This window comes from Papaver somniferum, chromosome 7, assembly GCF_003573695.1.
Source record: "Papaver somniferum cultivar HN1 chromosome 7, ASM357369v1, whole genome shotgun sequence".
Lineage (NCBI taxonomy): Eukaryota > Viridiplantae > Streptophyta > Magnoliopsida > Ranunculales > Papaveraceae > Papaver > Papaver somniferum.
The window spans coordinates 254546326-254562212 of NC_039364.1; the positions used below are offsets into that span (position 1 = coordinate 254546326).

Below are 15887 nucleotides of genomic sequence, written 5' to 3' on the forward strand. Positions count from 1 at the left end.
ATCTAGGGTTTGTTAAAACCTTAGTAGTAAGTATCTCTTATTCTTGCTATTCTAAAATTAATAGTGAATCTCATCTTATTGTTGAACGAATTGTTGATTCATCCTTTGGAGTGAGTGTAATTTAGGCAAATTGTTATCCAAGTGCTATATGCACCTTGAAGAAGAGTGTATCCCCAAATTGGGAGTTGTGTGTAACCCATTGTTTGATTATAGTGGAAGATTCGCCCGTGGTTTTTACCCTTCACCTTGGAGGGGTTTTTCCACGTAATTGCCGGTGTTGTTTGTTTGCTTTTCATATCGTCATAGTTGTGTTATTTCCGCATTTGTGTTTCATTGCTTGTGTGGTTTTCGTATTGCGCATAGCGGCTCGGATTTATAAATCTCCCCCGACTGGGGTTTGTAAAGCAAATAAGTTCACTTATACAATTCCTGTCATGACTCGAGCCAAGCCAAAAAGAGATAACCCAAACCATAAGTCTCCACCAAGGAACTGACATTTACACCATTTCCCTCCCGGCTCCTTTCTCTCAACAAGTTCTATATGCGAACATCACTACATCATAGACCAATTTATTCATGATTCCATATCTCTTTAAACCAGACCAGATGCAGCAAAAGAAAATAAAGACAATTAGTTGAATAAGTTCACATCAAGAACAAAATACCAGCAACCTTATAAAGAAAATGTTAATAGAGTAAGAAAAAGAAATGCTTAGATAGGAATAAACCCTAAGAAAATTCATATGAGTATGTTTCAACACCAGAATGAGCCTAGGAGATGTACTGAAATTGAGGCAGAATCAGAGAAACTCAGTTTACTGGATTGTAATTTTGTAATACAAACTCTACAAAATCTATGTTGCTGTAATATGTAAGTGTAATCCAACACTCAACTGAATTATGTAATCTTGCGTCACTTACGGCTATACCCTAATATTCCCTGGCAAACCCATATAAGAACAAATTTTATTATCACTCAAAACCAAGTATGGCAATACAGATCTTTGCTCAACTTCCTGGTGCAGAGCTAATAAACCTATTCCAAGACACTCAGATGTACCTTACACCAATAAATATCTAAATCATCCGTCACTATAAATATCTAAATCATCCTTCACTATATAGCAATCCCTAACCATTGCAATGGCAGATCCGATAAATAACCTACAAAGTGGACAGACGACTCATCAATCCGAAATAGTAACACCCCCAACTCAACAGCATCCCCACACAACAAAATTGCCGAATACAATGGTTCACAATCAATACTAAGAAACTAAATGAATTCCACATACAAAACAAAGGGGGTCATACTTAAACAATAAACTTAATGTTGTTGTGTTTTTACATACCAAATTCTGCTGTGGAGAGGGTAAATCTTGAGTATTTGAGAGGAAAAATCATAGTTACAATAATGATTGATTCCTAGGGCTCCGAAAACAGCCACCGCTGAATTCACGACCTAAAATCCTAATGAATAAGGAACCCCTAAATTCTTTAAGTATGACAACCATTTCAATTGGGGCAGATGCTTTGATTGAAATGTTAATGGGCATGAAAACAAGGGTATACAAATGAATTACCTTGAAGCTGGAGTTGTTGCTTCAATTTCTACTCCGTCACTTGGACACTCTTTGAAAGAGATTAACCTCATTCCCAGCAGCAACTAAATCTTTGATACAGGGAATGAAATGATTATGATCCACCTCTCAACTGAGTTATATAATCCAGCATTGACTTATGGCTATAACCTACTATCATGTCAAACTGAATGCCTTTTCAGGCTCCTGAAACTTACTATCAATAGCCAAACAGATCATATGAACACCTAGAAGTAAAATACATAACTAAAAAAGCCCCACACACCACGGACTGCAACTAACCAGTGTTTTCTTTGTGTGCGGTAACGTAATGTGTAAAACACCACTAAAATCTTAGCATGACAACCAATATGAAAGGTCTATAATATACAAGCAAAGCTCAATTCTGTAAAAGTAAAACTACATACTCATAATATACCAGCAAGGTTCAAATATGTAAGTAATTCAAATGAGATACCTTCTATCAGGGATATAAAAATGATTACCTTGGATTTTGTTGGAATCCTAACAAAATCATTCTTTCACATTTTCTAGCTGAGCTCATAATGCCCCATATAATCTTTATTCAAACTGGATTCTGAATGTTCTTTTCCCCACATTCGAATTTCAGCAAGACTTTATCAATCCTGGCAACATCGTTTCCTTCTCCCCCAAGTGGATGTCGGGAGAATAGATAAACTCGTACCAAAATCCAACTTGAACCAATATGGTAATCATCTGTCTTCTGAAACTAGTTTGCAGAAAATGGTTAACACATGTTTCAGGTTCTTAAATTTGCTGATAAAACACTTAAAGTATTTCAATTACTTCAAATCATCCTGCATCTGAACCAAAAATTAGGAATTTTTCTTCACATTACAATTCATTAAATAATAATAGCTTTGATTCATATGTTGGGAAGGAAAAAAAAAAGGATAGACTTATGAATTACCTTGAAGCTAGCTGTGGAAATCATCATGAAATCATTTCAGTGGAACGTGATGTCTTTTTTGACACTGGAAAGAAAGGGGATCAATTGCAGTTAATAGATGCCTATTCCTCCATGAATCAGCTTGCGTACTCTGACATCACACCATTAATGATCAGTCATGCCTTTAATTAAGAATTAAGAGTAGGATTTGACGATCTAAGCAATTACAAGAGGATGATCTTTGTTTTCTGTAGTAGGATTTTGACGATCTAATGATCTAGGGTTTATGACGGCTTGAGTGAGAGAGTTGAAGAGAGGAGGGAAGGTAAGAAAGAATGTTAGGTTTTAGGGTGTATGTTTGACGCTAAATAGTACCTTCGGTCAAGGTAATCAAAGAAAGTCAAGGTCATGGGGCTCATAATAGATCTACTCTTTAAGTGCTTCCCCGCATTATACTGTAATAATATGAGTGGATTATCTTGTTGAGATTTCCACAGCTAGCTTCAAGGTAATTCAACTGGTATAGTGGATTTATGTACCTATAATTTCTTAAAATTCTCATAATTCAGTCTAATTGTAAAATTTTGATTTTTTATTTCTTTTTTCCAAATACCTAATATCTATTATGAGTTTCGTTCCCTATCAAAATTATATTTTCCTGAATTTTTAAGGAATACAGGGATAAGATGGGCGCCATGGTGCTTGATCCAAAGGTACATATTGTAGTAAATTTCAAATCTAGCGGTTTTTTGTTGTTGTATTCTTGTTGTATTCTTAAGGGTACAATACAAATCTGCATTATGTTCAAAAAAAAAAATGAAAAAAAAAAAAAAAAAAGGATTTGAACTCCAAAAGAACTTTTATGAACTCCACACTACCTAGGAATTTGTAACATCCTTTTTGAATTTATACACAATAATAATTTGATAAGCACATTTTCAAAAATTCAAAGTCAGTGGGTAATGATATAATGATCTGAGTCCAAAACTCATCAATATCAAATTCTTTATCGTTTGCAAGTATCACTGTAATAAAAGTAATAAAATAAAATCCAAATATAAATTATAAGTGCAAAAGAATTAAAACTCAATCAAAATCGGATTTCTTCAAGAAATTGGTTGGAATCTCGCTACAGGATGAGCTCCAACCCCCTTTTCAACAACCACACACAAATCCTATTAAAAAGAATATTCTCAACATGAACGTTAGCATTATGACTAGCCATAAAATTACGCAACCTCTTCAGAAAATCAATGGTTTTGTGGCCTAACTCACCAAGGGTAGTAAAAGTCTGTGTACCAAAATTATAACCTTGAGCACTACAGTTATCAAAATACTTAGCTTGCTTACGAGCAACAACACCATTGATAGGTTAGCCCGGACTGAAGGAACGAACCCCACATCCAGTGAAGGGAGAGACACCTAAAACATCGATACACGTATCACGACCATTATCCCAATTGTAAGCCAGGATTTCCGCAAGTCTCAAAGCCATTCCCTCATTCGCAAGAAAACCAAGAGCCACCTCCTTCCTTGCAGGCACAACAACACGATAACACATATCGACAAAGGTGTCTCTTATAAGGTCATGTTTGAACTTGAGGCCCATCTCACTAGCATAATGAAGAGTGTGATCACCATCGACATCCATTTCCCTGTCATAACAAGGGGATGCACTATCTCCCTCAAATAAGGGAATCCCAAAACGATAACGTAGGATAGAGGTTGTCGTAGAGCGTCAAATTCAATGAAACTCTTTGATGATTTATGTAATGACCTTGATCTTGTGGATTTTCCTCTTTCCGGTGCCAAGTATACTTGGAGCAGACCGCCTAACAAGAAGAGCAAGATTGACCGTTTTCTTTTCTCGCCGGATTGGGAAGATCATTTTCCAAATATCATCTTCAAGCGCCTTGCAAGACCTTTTTCGGATCATTTTCCTATTGAGTTATGCTTATTAGATTCCGATTGGGGTACTTGCCCTTTTCGATTTCAATTAGCTTGGATTGAAGGTACTAACATAATCCCTTTATTGAAAGAATGGTTGGAGTATTTTTCCTTTGTAGGTACGGCGGGTGAATGTTTTGCAAAAAAGCTAAATGCTTTGAAGGAGAAATTAAAAGTGTGGAATAGAGAAGTGTTTGGGAGCATTGATAGGTCTATTGACACGTCTCTAACCAAGTTGAAAGAATTGGATGATTTAGATGATGATAGGGGTCTCACCGAAGTTGAAGAAGACATGCTTGTGACGGATAAAGTGGATTTTGAGGTGGCTCATCGTCGTCAAAGCATAATGTTGAGACAAAAATCAAGAATTAGATACTTTAGAGATGGTGACCGTAACACAAAATATTTTCATCGAGTAGTGAAAGGTCATAGAGCGTTTAACAACACCAATAACCTTCGTATCAATGGACGTTGGACCGGAAACAAGGAAGAAATCAAGTTGGGTATTGCAAATCATTTTGAGTTAGCTTTTAAAGAAATTCCATACAATCGTCCAAGAATCAAGAGTATGTGTCTAAAGCGTATTGATAAGAATGCAAGTATTTGGTTGGAGAGACCTTTTAGTGAAGAGGAAGTAAAGATTGCAATTAAAGATTTGGGAATTGATCGTGCTCCGGGTCCGGATGGATTTCCTATGAAGTTCTTTATTGTTTGTTGGGAATTCATAAAAGAAGATTTGATGAAGTTTTTCAAGTAATTCCATGACAACAACGTTCTTCAATCGTCATTGAAAAATAATTTTATTGCGCTTATCCCTATAAAGGTGGGCGTTGAAGAAGTAAAAGATTTTCGGCCTATTAGGCATATTGGGAGCATGTACAAAATCATCTCAAAGGTTTTCGCGGAGCGTTTAAAGGTATACCTTCGTACTCTAATCTCAACATCTCAATCTAGTTTTATTAAAGGAAGGCAAATCCTTGATGGAGTTTTGATTGCAAATGAGTGTGTGGATTCTAGACTTCGTCAAAAGTTACCGGGGTTGGTTTGCAAGATTGATTTTGAAAAGGCGTTTGATAATGTGAATTGGAAATTTTTAAATGAAGTCTTATTCAAAATGGGGTTTGGTGGTGTTTGGAGGGCTTGGATTAGAAATTGTACAACATTCTCAAAATTCTCGGTTCTTGTTAATGGGTCATCTTGCGGTTATTTTGGAAGCGAAAAGGGATTACGTCAAGGAGATCCACTTTCTCCTTTTCTCTTTACTATCGTTGGTGAAGTCTTAAGTTGTATGTTGACCAAACACAAGAACTTGATCAAATCTCGGGTTTTTCGGTCAAGGAGGGGGGAACAAAAATTAATCACTTGTAATTTTCCGATGATACAATCATTTTCTTGATGCTAAGAGAGAACAAGTTGATGCCCTTCGTTACCTTCTTCTTTGTTTCGAGTTAACTTCGGGTTTGAAGATAAATTTCTCTAAACGTAGCTTATTTAGTGTCGCGGCCGAAGAGGAAGTTGAAACTTATGCTACCATGTTAGGTTGCAAGTATGCGAGTTTTCCTAGTATATATCTCGGCCTCCCTTTGGGAGACAAGGTAGGAGGCACTCAAAAATGGGAAAGAACTCTTGGAATTTGTGCGAAAAGAGTCACTTCTTGGAACGGAAAAACAATATCAAGAGGAGGTAAGTTAGCTCTCATCAAAAGCATTTTAGCTAGTCTCCCCATTTATTATCTCTCTATTTTTCTTGCTCCATGCTCCATAACTAAGAAAATTGATAAAGTTGTGAGAAATTTCTTATGGGATGATGAAAGTAGGAAAAGAATTCACAATATTGGTTGTAAATTGGCTTCAAAACCAAAAGAAAAAGGTGGTCTTGGTATAAGAAGAACTAAGCAAATGAACTCGGCTTTGCTAAAAAAATGGTGGTGGCGTTTTGGCGAAGAGAAAGATGCGTTGTGGAGGAATCTCATGGTTGAAAAATTTGGAGAAACATTTACCAGTTGGGAAACTCTCCAACCCAAAGGACCAAAAGGTGGTAGCTTGTGGTTTAATATCTACAAAGAACTTGAAGATTTCAACAAAAGTATTAGATTCAAGATCGGAGCGGGCAAGGAAACTAGATTTTGGGAAGATTCTTGGCTTGATGAAGGAAGATTATGTGATATGTTCCCTTTGGCTTATAAAGCTTCAAGGACCAAGGAGTTTGTTGTGGCTAGTATGTATGAAGTTGGGGAAGGTTGTATAAGGTGGGGGTTTATGTCTAGGCAAAGATACTCTCATACCATTTCAAGTGAAGTAACATCCATATCAAATCTTCTTTCTTCCATCTCTATTCAAGAAGGTGTTTTGGATAGCCGAGTTTGGGTCGGAAATAATCATGGTCAATACACGGTTAAGGAGGGAATTAAGAGCGAAAAAGATCAAGGTGAGCCAAATTTTCCAAACGATGTTGTTTGGAGCCAGGAGTATCCTTGCAAAATCAATTTTTTTCTTTGCCTTCTTTCTCATGATAGGATAATGACGGCGGATAAGCTTTTAAGAAGGGGTATGGATGTTTCTATCTTATGTTGTTTTTGTGACGAAAACGATGAGACTAGTTTGCATTTATTCTATGAATGTTGGAGAACTCGGAGAATTTGGGATTACTTTATTGAAGGATGCCGTTTTTCTTGGACTTATAATTCAAATGTCACCATAAACGTGAAATCTTGGAAGTTTAATTGGGGTGACGAAAGACTTAATCGAATTTGGAATAACATTCCGGTTGCAATTTGGTGGTGCATATGGAGAGAGCGAAATGCAAGAGTCTTTGAAAACAAAAAGAAAAATTTGGTAAGCCTCATTAAAAACGTTAAACTACAAGCCTTCTTTTGGGCGGAATCGGACACAACGATGCTAGGTATAACGGCGAATATGGTGATTGCTTTATGGGACTCTTTATTTCGGCCTTTGTGAACTTGATCTTTGTTGTTTTGGGTTTGGCTAATTGCACTTCGCTTTTTTATTTCCTCTTGTATTCATTGGATTGAGGTACCCCTCTTAACCACCTCTCTTATCAATGAATTTTCTCTTGACCGATCAAAAAAAAAAATCTTCTCCCGTAATACTTTTGAGAGGAAATATGATTGTGCTCATTGGATTTAATGTGTTGTTGTGTTGTCCCTCCATATTCCCATATGAAATCAATTACAAATCTACACGATTCCATTTGTACATTAAAGAAAAGGAGACAATCACCACCAGAAGATATATGAGAAAGCAAACTAAGCTTTTGCTTGATCCTGATATTGTACAGGACTCAGATTTGGCGATATTATGGTTTATGGAGGCGTTGAAAGGAGAAAACGAAGAAGTAGAGAGAAGAAGAGAATAGGATCTAGGGTTCTTGGAGTATTTTAGTAAGTTGGGTCAAAACTAGTCAAACAAAGTCAAGGTCATGGCCTTTGTGTCTGGTGGTCAGTCATTCAAATCTTTGGCCTAGATTTTATTGATATCTTAAAAATCGGAAGGAAACATAAGTTGAATTTTACTCGGCTTTGGCCTATTAAGTGTGAAATCATTTACTAGGCTTTGGCCTATCTCAAGTGTCAAATCATTTGTTTGAGAAAACTGATGATTTGAAAAAATTTCTAATGTCTGATCACTCTACTCGAATCTCTAGACTAGAGTTTATTGATTTCTTGAAAATAGAAGATTTGAATTTGACTCCGCGTCAATTAGGCCTAAATCATGTGTCAAATCGTTTGTCTGAAAAAACGGATGATTTAATTTTGACTCAGTGTCTGATTTGGCTCAAATGAGGTGTCAAATCGTTTCTTAAATTTTCCAATATCTGATCACTCAGCTCGAATCAAAAAGAATCGAGTCAAATATAATAGAGGGCGGATCCGCTCACATCACATGGCTCATATCACGCTATCTCATATGACTTTCTCCACCATCAGATTTTTAAATGTACACGGTCTAGATTTTTTTGATTTTCACACTTTAGTTCCGGACTATGATGGTCGCCCGTGGCCCGGTAGCTTAAAACCTCTCTTTTCTATTCAATTTCTTCTCCCCCTGGATATTTCTTTTCTAATCAACTTCCTTCAAAGTCATGAAGGTTAAAGGTAGAAAATCGTGATTGAACAACAACATTGAAATTTTATTTCTAGAGTTTATTCATTAAGAAACATTTAGGTCCCGTTTGGTATAGTTTTCAAAAACAGTTTTCTGTTTTTAAAAAGAGAAAACAGAAAACAGGAGAAAACGCGTTTGGTAAGGACATTTTCAGAAAATGTTTTCTATCTGTTTTCTGTTTTTAAAAAAAAAAAAAATGAAAACACAAATTAGGGCCTGTTTGGTACAGTTTTGAAAACAGTTTTCAAAAATAGTTTTCCATTCACTGTTTAAAAACATACCCTTTTTCCTTGTTTTCATTTTCTAAAAATTGTTTGGTAAACTGTTTTTGAAAACAAGGAAAACCAACTAAATCGGGTCAAATGTAAATATTCGTCTAAGAGATAAGTGATATTAGCCATGACTCACTTGCAGTCATTCCCCATCTCTTACTTTGTTCTGAAAAGAAGAAAAAAATAAAGAAAAGAAAAAAAGAGAAAACACAGAAAACAATAATTTGTTGTTTTCATTTTTTTGTTTTTAAAAACAGAAAACAGATAGAAAACATTTTCTGAAAATGTCCTTACCAAACGCGTTTTCTCCTGTTTTCTGTTTTCTCTGTTTTTAAAAACAGAAAACTGTTTTTGAAAACTATACCTGATTTTTTTATATATGTTTTTGATGCAAACTTTTACCTGATTGATGATTCACAAAAGAGTTGTCTAACTTATACAATTTTATGCTTCTTTGAAAGTTTCTTCTGTTGTTAAAGGACAAATAGTCCCACATCGCTATAATCCGCTTAGTTAACTTAAATATAATATGGAAGGGCCGCTCCACTCATTGGCAATTGGTTTTGAGTTGGATGCCCATATTTTAACATGGTATCATAGCTAAGCCCCAGACCCATACATGCGTATGCCGGGTGTAGGCCGAGTTACTGGCTGAAGTGTTTAATAGGTCACTTGTACACATGGGGTGTAGGTCAGTGCCGATACTGGCCGAGGTGTTACCCCCTGATTTAGTCACTCACCTGTGTACACCTGTTATGACGGACTGGTAGCTCGTACGTAGGTCCACGTGTGAGGCCCAGTAACTGGCCTTACACGTGAGGGGGCGTGTGAAAGGACAAATTGTCCCACATCGCTATAATACGCTTAATTAACTTAAATATAACATGGAAGGGCCGCTCCACACATTGCCAATTGGTTTTGAGTTGGATGCCCGCAGACTTTAACATCTATCAAATTGGTATCAATTGCGTTGAAAGGTTTCCATTCTTCTTAAGGTTCTCAATTCGGGGTTTTTTCTAATTTCGGTATCTATTTCTTTGAAAGGTTTCCATTTTTCTTAAGGTTCTCAATTCGGGGGTTTTTCTAATTTCTACACTGATCCACAAAATACATGGAAATTGATGTTATCCACAGATTCATAGCTAGTCACCGAAGGAATTTGCTTTTTGGTGCGAGTAATTTGGAGCTGCTGGATGGATGTAAAATACTGATGATTGATCATGTTTTTCTTACCTCTGATCTTGAAAACTTGTAAGGAAGTGATATTAGTATGTTAATTACAGTCGGATTTTGTGTCTGTAAAATCAGAGGAGCGAGAGAATATCTTCAAGGAGACGAAGACGAACAAATAAAAAGAGAAGGTTTTAAGCTAATGGGTACAAGCGACCCGCGATTGAGTGTAAAACACTAAAAAATCCAGATCGTGTACATTTAAAAATCTGAAGATGGAGAAAGTCATGTGAGATAGCGGAGAGATGAGTCATGTGACCGTATCCTCCTTCAATATAATAAGTTGGTTCACCGATGAGTCATTCTAGAACCTTAGGGCCTGTTGGTACAGTTTTGAAAAGCAGTTTTCAAAAATAGTTTTCCACTGTTTTAAAAACATACCCTTTTTTCCTTGTTTTCATTTTCTAAAAATTGTTTGGTAAACTGTTTTTGAAAACAAGGAAAACCAACTAAATCAGATCAAATGTAAAGATTCGTCTAAGAGATAGTGATATTATCCATGACTCACTTGCAGTCATTCCCCATCTCTTACTTTGTTCTGAAAAGAAGAAAAGAATAAAGAAAAGAAAAAAAGAGAAAACACAGAAAAACAATAATTGTTGTTTTCATTTTTTTGTTTTTAAAAAACAGAAAACAGATAGAAAACATTTTCTGAAAATGTCCTTACCAAACGCGTTTTCTCCTGTTTTCTGTTTTCTCTGTTTATAAAACAGAAAACTGTTTTTGAAAACTATACCAAACAGGACCTTAAAGTTTGGCGTAGGCGATTAATCCAGGCCAACACAAAAAAGGTTACGACTCGGCTGCAGACTATCAATTAATCATTAGTCATTTTCCCACAGCTATCCTGCTGTGTGGGCCAAGAAAAAAATTGAAATGCGATAGAATTATTAATATTCCTTATTTTGGAATCATTTCAACGCCTAAGTGAGCACGAAAAAACTGCTATGGGAAGCTATAAGATAAAAAAACAGAGAATACAGGCATTCCAGTTTATGCAGTAACCACTAGCTAAAACAATCAAATACAAATACTCACTGCAGATATATGTACATGCAACTGAAAATATAGACTTTTTCTACGTTTGGGGTGATGCAAGTTATAAGATGAATGAAGAATGAGTAAAGCATTACGGAAGGCGGATCAGGACCGTCGTTATCCATGCTTGGTGTTATGTGCTGGGGAGAAAAGAACTTTACGAATTCTCTTAGGCTTAGAAAATATGTAAAGCAGACGGGGTTGTTGGGCCTGTCCCTCCGTATGGGTGCAATAGTCCAGGTATCCCCTTAACCATTTAAGGGAGACCACTAGCAGTGCCTTTGTTAGGTTATAACAAGGCATCAGGAGCCTAGTTAGTAAGTTCGCGAATGATTCGCGAATCATTCGCGAATTTTTCCGTATCACGAATTTTACCGTCTTATTCGCGTACGTTTACAACTCCGAACCCAAGTCGCGTATTATGTGGCATTCCCGGATTATTCGCGAACCGTTCACGAATCTTACGTATTCCGAATGATACGTCCGCTTAATTCGCCGTAAATTCTTTAGCTTTTACTTTTCAAAGACTCCACTTTTTTGGCTTTACTGCCTTCCGAGCATACACGACCGAATATTAGACGTGTTGTAATTTTTATGAAACAAAAACGACTGAAGAGATTTGAAGGTGAAGGTGAGAGAGATCTCAAACTCACTAACCAGGCATCTAAACCACCATACAACGTCCTCTTGGATAACTAATGTTGTATATATTATTAATATCATCATATTAAGTTTATTTTTTCTTTAAATAACTCACACATATGCATAAAAATTGGTCTATGACCTTATAAATACAAATTATTTGTTATATATAGATACCGAATTTTCAGAGCCGAACTCACATTTATAAATCGAATTATACACGTACGTATGCCGTTCTGAATTACTGACAAATCACGTCCCGTTGACCGAATTTTGGACCGAATCTGGATTTTACAAAACCGTATAATACTCATACGTTTGCCGTTCCGTACGTTTGCCGAATCCCGAATTGCTAACTAGGATCAGGAGGCGTTTTTCTCCTCCACGAGCTTATCTTCTCAAAAGAGAAAAGAAAGGGACGTAGAGAGAGTAAGTGGGAAAGTGAGAAACCACTATTAGAATTCATTTTTGGTGAGATCTTCAAGTAAATCTTAAAAGAAGAAGAAAGGATTCTTAGTTAATGATCTATTGGTTAGTGTAGTAAAGATTGATCGATAAATTTCCATCTCTTCAAAAGGGGGAAAATCTAGGGTTTGTTAAAACCTTAGTAGTAAGTATCTCTTATTCTTGCTATTCTAAAATTAATAGTGAATCTCATCTTATTGTTGAATGAATTGTTGATTCATCCTTTGGGGTGAGTGTAATTTAGGCAAATTGTTATCCAAGTGCTATATGCACCTTGAAGAAGAGTGTATCCCCAAATTGGGAGTTGTGTGTAACCCATTGGTTGATTATAGTGGAAGATTTGCCCGTGGTTTTTACCCTTCACCTTGGAGGGGTTTTTCCACGTAATTGGGTGTTGTTTGTTTGCTTTTCATATCGTCATAGTTGTGTTATTTCCGCATTTGTGTTTCATTGCTTGTGTTGGTTTTTATTGCGCATAGCGGCTCGGATTTATAAATCTCCCCCGACTGGGGTTGGTAAAGCAAATAAGTTCACTTATACAATTCCTGTCATGACTCGAGCCAAGCCAAAAAGAGATAACCCAAACCATAAGTCTCCACCAAGGAACTGACATTTACACCATTTCCCTCCCGGCTCCTTTCTCTCAACAAGTTCTATATGCGAACATCACTACATCATAGACCAATTTATTCATGATTCCATATCTCTTTAAACCAGACCAGATGCAGCAAAAGAAAATAAAGACAATTAGTTGAATAAGTTCACATCAAGAACAAAATACCAGCAACCTTATAAAGAAAATGTTAATAGAGTAAGAAAAAGAAATGCTTAGATAGGAATAAACCCTAAGAAATTCATATGAGTATGTTTCAACACCAGAATGAGCCTAGGAGATGTACTGAAATTGAGGCAGAATCAGAGAAACTCAGTTTACTGGATTGTAATTTTGTAATACAAACTCTACAAAATCTATGTTGCTGTAATATGTAAGTGTAATCCAACACTCAACTGAATTATGTAATCTTGCGTCACTTACGGCTATACCCTAATATTCCCTGGCAAACCCATAGAAGAACAAATTTTATTATCACTCAAAACCAAGTATGGCAATACAGATCTTTGCTCAACTTCCTGGTGCAGAGCTAATAAACCTATTCCAAGACACTCAGATGTACCTTACACCAATAAATATCTAAATCATCCGTCACTATAAATATCTAAATCATCCTTCACTATATATCAATCCCTAACCATTGCAATGGCAGATCCAATAAATAACCTACAAAGTGGACAGACGACTCATCAATCCGAAATAGTAACACCCCCAACTCAACAGCATCCCCACACAACAAAATTTCCGAATACAATGGTTCACAATCAATACTAAGAAACTAAATGAATTCCACGTACAAAACAAAGGGGGTCATACTTAAACAATAAACTTAATGTTGTTGTGTTTTTACATACCAAATTCTGCTGTGGAGAGGGTAAATCTTGAGTATTTGAGGAAAAAATCATAGTTACAATAATGATTGATTCCTAGGGCTCCGAAAACAGCCACCGCTGAATTCACGACCTAAAATCCTAATGAATAAGGAACCCCTAAATTCTTTAAGTATGACAACCATTTCAATTGGGGCAGATGCTTTGATTGAAATGTTAATGGGCATGAAAACAAGGGTATATAAATGAATTACCTTGAAGCTGGAGTTGTTGCTTCAATTTCTACCGTCACTTGGACACTCTTTGAAAGAGATTAACCTCATTCCCAGCAGCAACTAAATCTTTGATACAGGGAATGAAATGATTATGATCCACCTCTCAACTGAGTTATATAATCCAGCATTGACTTATGGCTATAACCTACTATCATGTCAAACTGAATGCCTTTTCAGGCTCCTGAAACTTACTATCAATAGCCAAACAGATCATATGAACACCTAGAAGTAGAAGTAAAATAATAACTAAAAAAGCCCCCACACACCACGGACTGCAACTAACCAGTGTTTTCTTTGTGTGCGGTAACGTAATGTGTAAAACACCACTAAAATCTTAGCATGACAACCAATATGAAAGGTCTATAATATACAAGCAAAGCTCAATTCTGTAAAAGTAAAACTACATACTCATAATATACCAGCAAGGTTCAAATATGTAAGTAATTCAAATGAGATACCTTCTATCAGGGATATAAAAATGATTACCTTGGATTTTGTTGGAATCCTAAAAAATCATTCTTTCACATTTTCTAGCTGAGCTCATAATGCCCCATATAATCTTTATTCAAACTGGATTCTGAATGTTCTTTTCCCCACATTCGAATTTCAGCAAGACTTTATCAATCCTGGCAACATCGTTTCCTTCTCCCACCAAGTGGATGTCGGGAGAATAGATAAACTCGTACCAAAATCCAACTTGAACCAATATGGTAATCATCTGTCTTCTGAAACTAGTTTGCAGAAAATGGTTAACACATGTTTCAGGTTCTTAAATTTGCTGATAAAACACTTAAAGTATTTCAATTACTTCAAATCATCCTGCATCTGAACCAAAAATTAGGAATTTTTCTTCACATTACAATTCATTAAATATAATAATAGCTTTGATTCATATGTTGGGAAGGAAAAAAAAAAGGATAGACTTATGAATTACCTTGAAGCTAGCTGTGGAAATCATCATGAAATCATTTCAGTGGAACGTGATGTCTTTTTTGACACTGGAAAGAAAGGGGATCAATTGCAGTTAATAGATGCCTATTCCTCCATGAATCAGCTTGCGTACTCTGACATCACACCATTAATGATCAGTCATGCCTTTAATTAAGAATTAAGAGTAGGATTTGACGATCTAAGCAATTACAAGAGGATGATCTTTGTTTTCTGTAGTAGGATTTTGACGATCTAATGATCTAGGGTTTATGACGGCTTGAGTGAGAGAGTTGAAGAGAGGAGGGAAGGTAAGAAAGAATGTTAGGTTTTAGGGTGTATGTTTGACGCTAAATAGTACCTTCGGTCAAGGTATCAAAGAAAGTCAAGGTCATGGGGCTCATAATAGATCTACTCTTTAAGTGCTTCCCCGCATTATACTGTAATAATATGAGTGGATTATCTTGTTGAGATTTCCACAGCTAGCTTCAAGGTAATTCAACTGGTATAGTGGATTTATGTACCTATAATTTCTTAAAATTCTCATAATTCAGTCTAATTGTAAAATTTTGATTTTTTATTTCTTTTTTCCAAATACCTAATATCTATTATGAGTTTCGTTCCCTATCAAAATTATATTTTCCTGAATTTTTAAGGACATACAGGGATAAGATGGGCGCCATGGTGCTTGATCCAAAGGTACATATTGTAGTAAATTTCAAATCTAGCGGTTTTTGTTGTTGTATTCTTGTTGTATTCTTAAGGGTACAATACAAATCTGCATTATGTTCAAAAAAAAAAATGAAAAAAGAAAAAAAAAAAGGATTTGAACTCCAAAAGAACTTTTATGAACTCCACACTACCTAGGAATTTGTAACATCCTTTTTGAATTTATACACAATAATAATTTGATAAGCACATTTTCAAAAATTCAAAGTCAGTGGGTAATGATATAATGATCTGAGTCCAAAACTCATCAATATCAAATTCTTTATCGTTTGCAAGTATCACTG

At 35.9% G+C, this 15887-nt stretch overlaps 1 protein-coding gene across 1 annotated transcript; it reads left to right on the forward strand.

Moving 5' to 3' along the window:
• Positions 1 to 4258: 4258 nt before the first annotated feature.
• Positions 4259 to 7859, forward strand: LOC113296373. Its single transcript, XM_026544680.1, has 4 exons — positions 4259 to 5167; positions 5282 to 5374; positions 5862 to 6885; positions 7756 to 7859. The coding sequence occupies exons 1-4, from the start codon at positions 4259 to 4261 to the stop codon at positions 7857 to 7859; spliced, it is 2130 nt and encodes a 709-aa protein (XP_026400465.1).
• The last annotated feature ends 8028 nt before the right edge of the window (positions 7860 to 15887 follow it).